Source organism: Mercenaria mercenaria, chromosome 3 (assembly GCF_021730395.1).
Source record: "Mercenaria mercenaria strain notata chromosome 3, MADL_Memer_1, whole genome shotgun sequence".
NCBI lineage: Eukaryota > Metazoa > Mollusca > Bivalvia > Venerida > Veneridae > Mercenaria > Mercenaria mercenaria.
Window position 1 is genome coordinate 16,791,762 of NC_069363.1, and position 13,508 is coordinate 16,805,269.

Sequence of the window (13,508 nt, forward strand, 5' to 3'; positions counted from 1 at the left end):
TATGCAGTAGTATATTCTCATGCAGTTATGCAGTAGTATATTCTCATGCTTTTATGCAGTAGTATATTCTCACAGTGTTATGCAGTAGTATATTCTCATATTGTTATGCAGTAGTATATTCTCATGCTGTTATGCAGCAGTATATTCTCACAGTGTTATGCAGTAGTATATTCTCATGCTGTTATGCAGTAGTATATTCTCATGCTGTTATGCAGTAGTATATTCTCATAGTGTAATGCAGTAGTATATTCTCATAGTGTTATGCAGTAGTATATTTTCATAGTGTTATGCAGTAGTATATTCTCATGCTGTTATGCAGTAGTATATTCTCATGCTGTTATGCAGTAGTATATTCTCATACTGTTATGTAGTAGTATATTCTCATAGTGTTATGCAGTAGTATATTCTCATAGTGTAATCCAGTAGTATATTCTCATAGTGTTATGCAGTAGTATATTTTCATAGTGTTATGCAGTAGTATATTTGTACCCCCCGACAACAAAGTTGTTAGGGGGGGTATACTGGTTTCAGGTTGTCTGTCTGTCCGTCTGTCTGTCTGTCTGTCCGTCCGTCTGTCTGTCCGTAGACACAATCTTGTGCGCACCATCTCTCCTCATGCCCTTGACACAATTTAATGAAACTTCACACAAGTGATCAGTAACAACAGTAGTTGTGCATAGGGCATGTTAGGTTCTTTCAGAAAAAAAACTTGCAGAGTTACGGGACTTTGTTTTTTGTTACTATACTATATACATAGACACAATCTTGTGCGCACCATCTCTCCTCATCCCTTTGACACAATTTAATGAAACTTTACACAAGTGATCAGTAACAACAGTAGTTGTGCATTGGGCATGTTAGGTTCTTTCAGAAAAAAAATTTGCAGAGTTACGGGACTTTGTTTTTTGTTACTATACTTTATACATAGACACAATCTTGTGCGCACCATCTCTCCTCATCCCCTTGACACAATATAATGAAACTTCACACAAGTGATCAGTAACAACAGTACTTGTGCATGGGGCATGTTAGGTTGTTTCAATGATAAAAATTGCAGAGTTACGGGACTTTGTTTCTTGTTCACATACTATGTACATACAGTCTGCATATGCAATCTTGTGCGCGCCTAATCTTCCGAACCCTTGCACACAATTTAATGAAACTTCACACAAGTGATCAGTATCAGCCCCAGTTGTGCATGGTGCATGCTACGTTCTTTTAGATAAATATTCTGCATAGTTATGGGACTTTGTTTTTTGTTACTATACTGTATACATACAGTCTATATACATACAGTCCACATAATTATGCAATCTTGTGTGCGTCAAATTGCAATGTACTGTGTCAGTGCATGTGGGGGGTACATTCATCACCTTTAGTGATAGCTCTAGTTTCATACTGTTATGCAGTAGTATATTCTCATACTGTTATGCAGTAGTATATTTTCATGCAATAATGTTACATTCTCAGGCAGTTTACAACACCACTAAAGAGCAAACATCTCTCTTCTAATTGTATTGCCAATTTTTGAGGTTGATTCTTTCTCATCACATATTCTTAGTAGTATATTTATTTTCAAGAAGAATAACACTGACATAAACCACTGTGTAATTTAAGTACTTTTGTAATCTAAGTGGTTTTAAGGGTTGTGCAGTACTGTAATGTAGAAATTAAGCAAAACACTTCAGTCTGAACGAGATTCTGTTGTAGTCATCACAGAACTTTATTTTCCCAATATTTATACATATCAGGATTTGTTTCTGTCTGTATATTTCAGAAGCTTCAAAGAACTAAGAAGATACGGATGAATTATAACAGTTTCCTGTAGGAATATTTCAACATGCGTGCCATATATACAGTAACAGTCTGGCTAGCATGTACTGTATCGTGCTCTGCAGTGCTTGATTTCTTCACAAGTAAGTTGAATTTGAGTGTATTATTATACTGGATTCCAGTCCGTCCATCTGTCACTGTCACTTCTTGTCTGGAGCATAACTCAAAAGGTAATGAAGATAGGTAGTTGTTACTTCACACATTGATAGAGCTCATTGAGAGGAAGTGCAATGATAAGGAATCATAACTCTGGATGGACTCCTTTTTAGCTCGACTATTTGAAGAATAAGTAGAGCTATCCTACTCACCACAGCGTCGGCGTCGGTGTCACACCTTGGTTAAGTTTTTTGTATCAGTCCACTTTTTGACAAAGTCTTTTGAGATAAAGCTTCGAAACTTTCAACACTTGTTTACCATCACCATGGCCAGTTGTAGGCAGGTGCACATAACTCTATCAAGGATTTTGGCTGAATTATGGCCCCTTTTGACTTAGGAATCATGGTTAAGTTTTTCGTACCAGTTCGTATTTTGGCAATGTCTTTAGAGATAAAGCTTTAAAAAAGAAAAAAAATAATTCTTCCCCGATAAGGCTTAACATCGAAACGTTGGAAGTTAATAATTATCTATGAACAAATGCTACACGTGTTGTTGTTGATTTTTCTTGTTTAGAGATAAAGCTTTGAAACTTTCAACACTTGTTTAGCATCACTGTGTCTAGTTATAGGCAAGAGTACATAACTCCATCAAGGATTTTGGCTGAATTATGGCCCCTTTTGACTTTGAAATCTTGGTTAAGTTTTTTGTACCAGTTCATATTTTGGCAAAGTCTTTTGAGATAAAGCTTTGAAACTTTCAACACTTGTTTACCATCACCATGGCCAGTTATAGGCAAATGTACATAACTCCATCAAGGATTTAGGCTGAATTATGGCCCCTTTCTACTTAGAAATCATGGTTAAGTTTTTCGTACCAGTTCATATTTTGTGTAAAGTGTTTGACATATGGCTTTGAAACTTTTATCACTTATTCAGTATAATAGTCTATATCTGTAAGAAAGAATACATAACTCTGTCATCTATTTTGGCTGAATTACGGCCCTTTTTGGACTTGGAAATCTGTTCTGTTTTCATACAAGTCCATGTTTTGTCAAAACTATTTGACATATAGCTTTTAAACTTTGAACACTTGTTTATCATTATGATTTCCATCAGTAGGCAACAGTACATAACTCTGACAACTATTTTGTCTGAATTATGGCCCTTTTTGGACTTTGAAATTGGTTCACACATTGCCATTTAGTGCAGGACTTATCGAAATCCACAGATACTGGAACATTGTTTGTCTAATCTATTTTTATTTTTGTCTGAATATTTATGTTAATATTTTGACCCCATTCTTCAGTCAATTCTTCGAATGGTCAGGCGCATTATCATCAGACAGCTCTTGTTGTGCCCCCACCCCCCCAATCCCCCAGCTCAAAAAGTATTAGAAATAAATTGATGAAACCTTGCATGAGTCTTTATCCTGATATGAAGTTTCGTGCCTCCTATTTTTCATCTGGCTCCGCCCCCTATTTCCAGAGTTATGGCTACTGAAATAGTCAAAAATGCACATTTTCACCTTCTGACACGCCTAGCTCAAAAAGTATTTAATATAGATTCATGAAACGTTGCATGAGCCTTAATCATGATATGAACTTGTGCGCCGCCTATTTTCATCTGGGTCTGCCCCCTACTTCTAAAGTTACGGCCCTAAATAGTCAAAAATGCACATTTTCACCTTGTGATGCGCCTAACTCAAAAAGTATTACATATAAATTGATTAAAACTTGCATGAGTCCTTACTATGATATGAACTTGTGCACCTCTTAATTATTTTTGTCTGTGTCCGCTCCCTATTTTCAGAGTTATTGCCCCTGAAATAGTAAAAAATGCACATTTTCACCTTGTGACGCACCTAACTAAAAAGTATTATATATAAATAGATTAAACCTTGCATGAGTCTTTATTATGATATGAACTTGTGCACATCCTAGTTTTTGTCTGCTTCCACCCCCTATTTTCAGAGTTATGGCCCCTGAAATAGTCAAAAATGCACATTTTCACCTTGTGACGCGCCTAGCTCAAAAAAGTATATGATATAAATGAATGATAACTTGCATGAGTCTATATCATGATATAAACTTGTCCACCTCTTAATTTTTGATTGGCTCCTTCCCCTGTTTTTAAAGTTATTGCCCATAAAATAGCCAAAAATGCACATTTTCACCTAATTATGTGCCTAGCTCCAGAAGTATTTGATGTCAGTTCATGAAACCTTGCTTAAGTCTTTATCATAATGTGATCTTGCACACTTGACATTCTTCTTGAGAATCTTAGCGCTTATTACAGAGTTATGGCCCTTGAAATAGCCAAAATAGTGGATTTTTTGTTTTTGATGCTCATAGTTCAAAAAGTATATATGGCCTAGAATAATGAATCTTTTTCATAAAATGTATGTTGAGGCTATACGCTATTAAGACTGCAAACATTTGAATTATTTCCCATTATTTGTGACAAATGTACCAGTGGGTGGGGGCACACCCTGTGTCCTACAGACACATTCTAGTTGGATTATCTCTCTTTTTGTAGAAAGCTGTCCAGAGCCTAAGTCCAAACTAATGAAAAGGATTGACTTGATACATAACATATTGATATAGGTCAGTAAGAGAAAATGCAGTGTCAAAGAACCATAACTCTAGCTGACCCCATTTTTAGCTCGACTATTCAAAGAATAGTCTAGCTATTCTACTCACCATGGCGTGGGTGTGGGCGTCACACCTTGGTTAAGTTTTTGCATGCAATTACATATAGCTATCATCTAAAGGCATATAGCTTTGAGACTTATTTTTTTCTTTTTTAGGGTAATTACAAACCTCACTGGGTCAAGTTCCATAACTCTGACATGTATTTTGAGCAAATTATGCCCCCTTTTGGACTTAGAAAATTCTGGTTAAAGTTTTACATGCAAGTTACTATCTCCAAAACTTATAAATGCAGATATTGAATTGAAACTTCACGTGTCTTCGGGGTTATGAAACTAGTTGATAGCACCAAGTCCCATAACTCTGACCTTCATTTTGGCCAAATTATGCCCACTTTTGGACTTAGAAAATTCTGGTTAAAGTTTTGCTTGCAAGTACATACAGCTATTACTAAAAGGCATATAGATTTGAAACTTATTTTTTCTTTTTAGCTCATCTGATTTTTTGAAAAAAAAAGATGAGTTATTGTCATCACTTGAGCGGTTGTCGGCGTCGGCGTTGCCTGGTTAAGTTTTATGTTTAGGTCAGCTTTTCTCCTAAACTATCAAAGCTATTGCTTTGAAACTTGGAATACTTGTTCACCATCATAAGCTGACCCTGTATAGCAAGAAACATAACTCAATCTTGCTTTTTGCAAGATTTATGGCCCCTTTTGTACTTAGAAAATATCAGATTTCTTGGTTAAGTTTTATGTTTAGGTCAACTTTTCTCCTAAACTATCAAAGCTATTGCTTTGAAACTTAGAATACTTGTTCACCATCATAAGCAGACCCTGTACATCAAGAAGCATAACTCCATCTTGCTTTTTGCAAGAATTATTGCCCCTTTTGGACTTAGAAAATCAGTTTTCTTGGTTAAGTTTTATGTTTAAGTCAGCTTTTATCCTAAACTATCAAAGCTATTGCTTTAAAACTTGCAACTCTTGTTCACCATCATAAGCTGACCCTGTACAGCAAGAAACATAACTCCATCCTGCTTTTTGCAAGATTTATGGCCCCTTTTTGACTTAGAAAATATCAGATTTCTTGGTTAAGTTTTATGTTTAGGTCAACCTTTTCTCTTAAACTATCAAAGCTATTGCTTTGAAACTTGCAACACTTGTTCACCATCATAAGCTGACCCTGTACAGCAAGAAACATAACTCCATCCTGCTTTTTGCAATAATTATTGCCCCTTTTGGACTTAGAAAATCATTTTCTTGGTTGAGTATTATGTTTAAGTCAACTTTTCTCATAAACTATCAAGGCTATTGCTTTAAAACTTGCAACAGTTTTTCACCATCATAAGTTGACACTGTACATCAAGAAACATAACTCTATCCTGCTTTTTGCAAGAATGATGTCCCTTTTTAGACTTAGAAAATCATGGGTAGGACAATATTTCTATTATGCAAAAAAAATCAGATGAGTGTCAGCACCCGCAAGGCGGTGCTCTTGTTTAAGATAAATTACCAACCTAACTGGGTCAAGTTCCATAACTCTGACATGTATTTTGGGCAAATTGTGCCTCCTTTTGGACTTTGAAAATCCAGGTTAAAGTTTTACATGCAAGTTTCTACCACTAAGACCACCCTAGCTGCTATTAAGACCATTTTGTATAGGAAAGGGTGGTGGTCTTAGTAGCAGGATTCCACTGTCAATTGCTAACATAGGTTTTGTTGAGTGTATGCTTTATTATTACATACTCAGTTATACATTCCGTTAAAGACCTGCTCCAGTCATATACCTTTAAATCTTGAATTGTCACTGAAAAAGCATTAAAATCCTGACTATGAGCTGTGAAGCCTGTCGTAATAGAGTCTTTTTCATATAAAATTCTATATAAAATACCTGTGGTTTTGCGTTGCATACACACAAAAGAAATTGAACAGCTGTGGAGCAGGGCTTTAAGTTACAGTGGAACCTGAAATGTCAAAATTTATCCATAAAATTTGACATTCCATTTTCATATCTGGTGTGTGACGTCAGTTTTGTGCAAGTCTTCATGTTCAAAAGTTCCTTAACAATGATATTTTCGGACCAGGGCCAGACACTAACCATTTTGGGTGACTGGTCTGAAGAGCAGTTTCCGCTAAATTTTTAAATGAAACGGTTACTGGTCCTCCAGATATTTTACTGGTCCTTGTTGCTTTTCACTGGCCCCGGACCAGTGTTAGTGTCTAGCCCTGTTTTCCGTTTTTATTAAAGAATAGAATTATATCATTTATATAATAATTAAAAGTGTAGTGTGTGTATGTAATAAAAAGATTATTAAATTTGCATTGAGAAATTTGCACACGTTCTTTTGCAGGAAAATCTAATAACCTATAACTATAATAACAGATCAAAAATACAAATATTTTACAGTGTTTGCAAAGGAGAGCCAGGAGGCAGATGTAAGTCTTTATCCAATGGATCCGACAGTTTGTGTTTCGTCAGACATCACTTTCAGCTGTAACAGTTCTTTGCATAGAAAATCAGACTCTGCAGACCAAATAAGATTTTTTAAGGGAAAGAACAGCTTCAAAAGTGTAAAAAATCTTAATAGGAATGGAAAAAATACTGCTAATTTTACATTATATGAAGTCAGTGAAGTAGATCAACATTTAATTGTTTGTTGCACCTTGGGTAATTCCTGTAATACAAGTGAAGCAGTAGTATCTATGCTGAATGTTTTACGTAAGTGAGATCTCCCATGTGCTTTATGTCTGTATGAACCGCGCCATGAGAAAACCAATATAGTGGCTTTGTGACCAGCATGGATTCAGACCAGCCTGTGCATCCGCACAGTCTGGTCAGGATCCATGCTGTTCACGGTTTCTCTAATTGCAATAGGCTTTGAAAGCGAACAGCATGGATCCTGACCAGACTGTGCGGATGTGCAGGCTGGTCTAGATCCATGCTGGTCGTAAAGCCACTATGTTGATTTTCTCATGGCACAGCTCGTATGCTTTTAATGTTATAACATGTTTTATTTTTCTTCCATGAACAGATCAAGAATATTTACACAATGGCACTCTAATCCCGATAGATCCCGATGTTTGCACCTCACAGAATATCACATTTACATGTATGCTTCTTAGTACTCCAAATCCTAGCAACTCCATTGGCTTCGCTGTGAAAAATGAAAGTACGAATAAGGAGTTTCTACCTGTGGACAAGGATAGAATAACTGCGATAAATGAGACCTCATCGGAATTTATGATTTACAACATCAATACCACAAAATACATTTTTGTTAAATGTTTCTACTGGGAAACTTTTGGTGTTGTTAATGATACGTCCCTGCAGCTCGGTGATACATCAGCAGCATCTATTTACCGTAAGCATCTCAAGAGTACATGCTTAATGATGGTTTTTCTGTCACAGGGATATTTTTGTTTTTGTCTACAATATTGGTTTTGTTTTGATATTTCAACGCAACAGTTTTCCTGTAACGAACTTTTAGCTCGATTTCAAATAAATACAGAAGCTATATATCCTACTTGCCCCAACTTCAGTATCAGTGTTAACATCAGTGTCAACATAAAAATTGGTGCATACAAATTTTTGATCTTCATTCTTATTTATTTGTCAAAATTTCTTGAATGATTTGCTTCAGGACCGTCACACATACCACACGGCATAAGTGCATTATGATTAGTCACTCCATTGATAGGTCTTATTTTTCTCAGATACGTCTTAATTCAATATCCAGCTATTTGCAACAGTTGAGTGTGCAGTTTTCTTCATAAGCTGACTTGCTTACATTTCTTCTTTGTTACTTTCTGACTTCTTTTTGTCAAAATCATTTATTCATCCTCACTTTCTGTTTTGTATGGGTAGTATCTTATTTAAGTTTGTATTGAATTGTCAGAAAACTATGTAGGTAACCTTTAGCCTGCTGCCGGTAAGTGATTCTGCCTTTGCGACCAGGGTAAATGTACAGGCTGATCATGGTCTGCACTGTTCGCTATTCAGTCAGTAAATTTTCAGTAAACACCCCTTCAAATAATAAATGATACTACCCAAACTGAATGATGGACCAGTCCAATATAGAAATTTCAATATAGCTAGGTAGGTTCTTCTTTAACTGAGCCGAGCCATGAGAAAACCAACATAGTGCTTTTGCGACCAGCATGGATCCAGACCAGCCTGCACATCTGCGCAGTCTGGTAAAGATCCATGCTGTTTGCTAACAGTTTCTCTAATTGCAATAGGCTTTGAAAGCAAACAGCATTGATCCTGATCTGAGACTGTGTGGATGCGCAGGCTGGTCTAGATCCATGCTGGTTGCAGATGCACTATGTTAATTTTCTCATGGCGCATCTCAAATGTTACCTGTGCCTTAGGAGATAGATAAATCTTGTATTACACAAATTTCATAAAAGTTGACCCAAGTTTTCTCAGAATTACCTTGCTGCAAACTTACTTATCTTATTAAAGCATTTGCCAACTTGTTTGTTAGATTGTGATAAGATTCTGTTAACTAATTTCCTTTTTCTTGGAAATGACTGTTGTTCAAAGTCTTGTTGAAAAGGATTATCAACAAAGTTAAAGAGACAGATAAAGGTATTGCACACCTTTTTGTACCCTTAAATGTTTTTTATGTGTCACTGTGCTTTGATATAATGCACCACACTCCTTTGTTTAATATTATTCCAAAAAAAAAATTAATCCCTCTATCCTATAATGAAAATGGAAGATTCAATGTGTCGCTTTATAGTCTAGATTATCCTACGCAACAAAAAGTAAACCTCGAAATAAAAATGCACTCAGCTTTTCAAGAAGCAGTTCTGTGCCTCACTGTCCAGCAATGATGTAATTAAAAAATTAGCTTCATACAATTGAAACATAATTTCATTTTTTTTTCATTTACAACTGCATTTATATTTGAATGTTTAGATTAAATATAATGATTTTTCTACAAATTGCCAATATCCTAAGTACATGTTTTGTTTATCTTATTCTAAAGAAATGAGATTTTTTAGACCTTTCTTTAAGATGTATTTATTATGTCTCCCCCAGGAGACATATTGTTTTTGCCCTGTCCGTCCGTCCTTCCGTCCGTCCGTCCGTACGTCACACTTCATTTCCGAGCAATAACTGGAGAACCATTTGACCTAGAACCTTCAAACTTCATAGGGTTGTAGGGCTGCTGGAGTAGACGACCCCTATTGTTTTTGGGGTCAATCCGTCAAAGGTCAAGGTCACAGGGGCCTGAACATTGAAAACCATTTCCGATCAATAACTAGAGAACCAGTTGACCCAGAATGTTGAAACTTCATAGGATGAGTGGTCATGAAGAGTAGATGACCCCTATTGATTTTGGGGTTACTCCGTCAAAGGTCAAGGTCACAGGGGCCTGAACATTGAAAACCATTTCCGATCAATAACTAGAAAACCACTTGACCCCGAATATTGAAACTTCATAGGATGATTGATCATGAAGAGTAGATGACCCCTATTGATTTTGGGGTCACTCCGTCAAAGGTCAAGGTCACAGGGGCCTGAACATTGAAAACCATTTCCGATCAATAACTAGAGAACCACTTGACCCAGAATGTTGAAACTTCATAGGATGATTGGTCATAAAGAGTAATTGACCCCTATTGATTTTGGGGTCACTCCATCAAAGGTCAAGGTCACAGGAGCCTGAACATGGAAAACCATTTCCGATCAATAACTAGAGAACCACTTGACCCAGAATGTTGAAACTTCATAGGATGATTGTATATGCAAAGTAGATGACCCCTATCGATTTTGGGGTCACTCCATTAAAGGTCAAGGTCACAGGGGCCTGAACATTGAAAACCATTTCCGGTCAATAACTTGAGAACCACTTGACCCAGAATGTTGAAAGTTAATAGGATGATTGGTCATGCAGAGTAGATGACCCCTAACAATTTTGGGGTCACTCTGTGAAAGGTCAAGGTCACAGGGGCCCAAACATTGAAAACCATTTCCGGTCAGTAACTTGAGAACCATTTGATCCAGAATGATGAAACTTCATAGGATGATTGGTCATGCAGAGTAGATGACCCCTAACGATATTAGGGTCACTCTGTTAAAGGTCAAGGCCACAGGGGCCTGAACATGGAAAACCATTTCCAATCAATAACTTGAGAACCTCTCGACCCAGAATGTTGAAACTTCATAGGATGATTGTTCATGCAGAGTAAATGACCCCTATTGTTTTTGGGGCCACTCCGTTAAAGGTCAAGGTCACAGGGGCCTGAACATTGATAACCAGTTCTGATCAATAACTTGAGAACCACTTGACCCAGAATGTTGAAACTTCATAGGATGATTGAACATGCAGAGTAGACGACCCCTATTGAGTTTGGGGTCAGTCTGTTAAAGGTCAAGGTCACAGTGGCCTGTTCATGTAAAATCATTTTTTGGAAATAACTTGAGAACCACTTGACCTACAATGTTGAAACTTAATAGGATGATTGAACATGCAGAGTAGATGACCCCTATTTATTTTGAGGTCACTTGATCAAAGGTCAAGGTCACAAGAGCCTGAACAGTGACTTGAGAACCACTAGGCCAAGAGTGTTGAAATTTAGCGGGATAACTGGACATGCCAAGTAGATGATCCCTATTGCAGCCAACCATCAGTGTCTCTTTGATTTTTGCTCCTGACCCCTATTGACTTCTTGCCTATAGGAATTTGCATTGGGGGAGACATGCGCTTTTTTACAAAAGCATTTTCTAGTTGACATTAAATTTGAAAGCTTCTCATTTTAATTTTAAGTAGATCTGTGGAAAAACAGTGATTAAGACAGTGTTTAAATCAAGAGTTGATTTTAGTTTTTTGATAATCATCATACATAATATAGCACAATTTATGAATATGATTATACCCTCACCAAACATGTTTGTGAACGGGGTGGGGTGTATATTATAAGAGGCAGTTTTGTCGGGTCCCCTCATGTCGCATCCCGTAGCACAATCTATTATCTCAATTATTACTTAATAGATTTGATTCAAACTTAAATTAGATGTTCCACCTTATCACCCACATCATGTGACACAACTTTTCATGAATTATGCCCCCTTTTACTTAAAATTTATGGTTAATTTTGATGCATTTTCACTTGATCTTAGTTATTTCTAAATGGAATTGATTCAAACTTAAGATAGATGTTCGACCTCATCACCCACATCATGTTACACAAGGTGCATAACTCTGACACAAATTTTTCATGAATTATGCCCCCTTTTACTTAGAAATTAAGGTTAATTTTGATGCATTTTCACTATATATCATTCTGATTGGCTTAGAGCCATAGGGAAGTAACCTTTTTTAAAAGTACCTAGTTACTTTATCTTAAATTCCAAGAATAAGTCTATTTTTAGAAATTCTATTTTTAGATTTTCAATATTTTAGGTCTTTTTCTAACTTTTTTATTATTAGTCCTATGGAAAATGTTAAGACATTTTTCTGTGGTAACATGTGTTGGTAAGACATATTTTTGTATTCATTTTTAGTGTATCTTTAATATTAGAGATTTTTATATTTACCTAATCCCTCATCCTGGGCACATAAACTTAAGTATTACTTGCATGTGCCACGGAAGCCCAGGATGAAGTACTCAGACAGAAGACGAGTAAAATTTTCTTTAAAGTATTAAGAGTTTTTTTACATTTTATTTTATTCTAAGTATTTTTAAAATTTCTTATGGTTAGACTGTATGGCGGGGATATAAGTCACTCCAGTGAGTGCGACAGTTCTATTTGACATTGTTGTTGGTCAGCTTTCATGGATTCACATGGTCTGAAAGTTTAATCCCAAAACAAAGATTTGAATCTTTTGGGCTTCCGTAGCCCAGCAGTTTATGATGACTTTTAGGCACTTGCACTTCACTGATCTGGCTTTGAGCCCTGCTTTGGGCGTTGAAATCTTCATATAAGAAAGCCATCCAGGTGGCTTGTGGAAGGTCGATGGTTCCACCCACATGCCCACCCATGATGAAATAATGCATGGAAGGGCACTTGGGGTCTAAACCTCCACCATCAAAAATTGGAAGGTTATAGTATTGGTGTGACAAAAAAAGTCTTTACAGTTGGAAATCCATGAATATAATTATGTACTTTCAAAATAGCTAATTTTGGCAAAACTACAAAAAAGGTTAAATGATTTCATGGTGATAATATTAAGTAAACTGAAAAATGTAAATTCAAAGTAACTAAAAAATGAAATAATCACTTTATTTTTTGCCATTTAGCTATGCCTGAAAAGGTGGAACATGTGGATTGCATTGTGGAAAACTACATCAAATCAATGAGGTGTTCTTGGAGTTACGGGGACAACTATAAAGGACGCGAGTTACCACATGTAGAATTTCATTGGTATGAATCTTTGCTAATTCAATATTTTGGGAGTAAAAGTGCAGAATTCCCTCAAAATTTGTAAACTATTATATTATGATAATTATTAATGTTATTTAAGATTTTAGCTGGTTTTATGAAGAAAAAAATGTTTTGACATATTTAGTGATCAACATTCTGCAATAATAACTTGTCTTTTTTTTTTTACGTCTTCACTTTCTTCATTATTCATAAATATCAAGTTGAACTCTTGGTAGATATTATACTTATGTCTTCCCACAAACCCCATCTGGTGAGACATATTGTTTTTACCATGTCCGTCTATCCATCCATCACACTTCATTCTTGATCAATAACTAGAGAACCATTTGACTTAGAAGCTTCAAAAGGCTTACCTAGTAGATGACCCGTATTGTTTTTAGGGTCACTCAATCAAAAGTCAAGGTTACAGGGGCCTGAACATGGAAAACCATTTCTCATTGATAACTTTAGAAACACCTGACCCAGAATTGTTTACACTCCATTAAGGATGATTGGACATGCAGAGTAGATGACCCCTTATGGTTTTGGGGTCACTT

General features: G+C 36.2%; 1 protein-coding gene across 3 annotated transcripts in view; it reads left to right on the plus strand.

Annotated features, from left to right (window-relative positions):
* LOC123525364 (uncharacterized) overlaps nt 1-13,508 on the plus strand; it is a 100,672-nt gene that overhangs the window by 27,685 nt on the left and 59,479 nt on the right. For 2 of the 3 annotated variants that reach the window (XM_053537928.1, XM_045304351.2), the window contains exons 2-4: nt 1,778-1,916; nt 7,607-7,936; nt 12,828-12,951. In XM_053537928.1, the coding sequence (XP_053393903.1) occupies nt 1,841-1,916; nt 7,607-7,936; nt 12,828-12,951 (530 nt within the window). In that variant the 5' untranslated portion in view covers nt 1,778-1,840. Of the gene's footprint in view, nt 1-1,777; nt 1,917-6,981; nt 7,294-7,606; nt 7,937-12,827; nt 12,952-13,508 lie in introns of all 3 variants that reach the window. The other variant, XM_045304352.2, reaches the window with a different exon arrangement.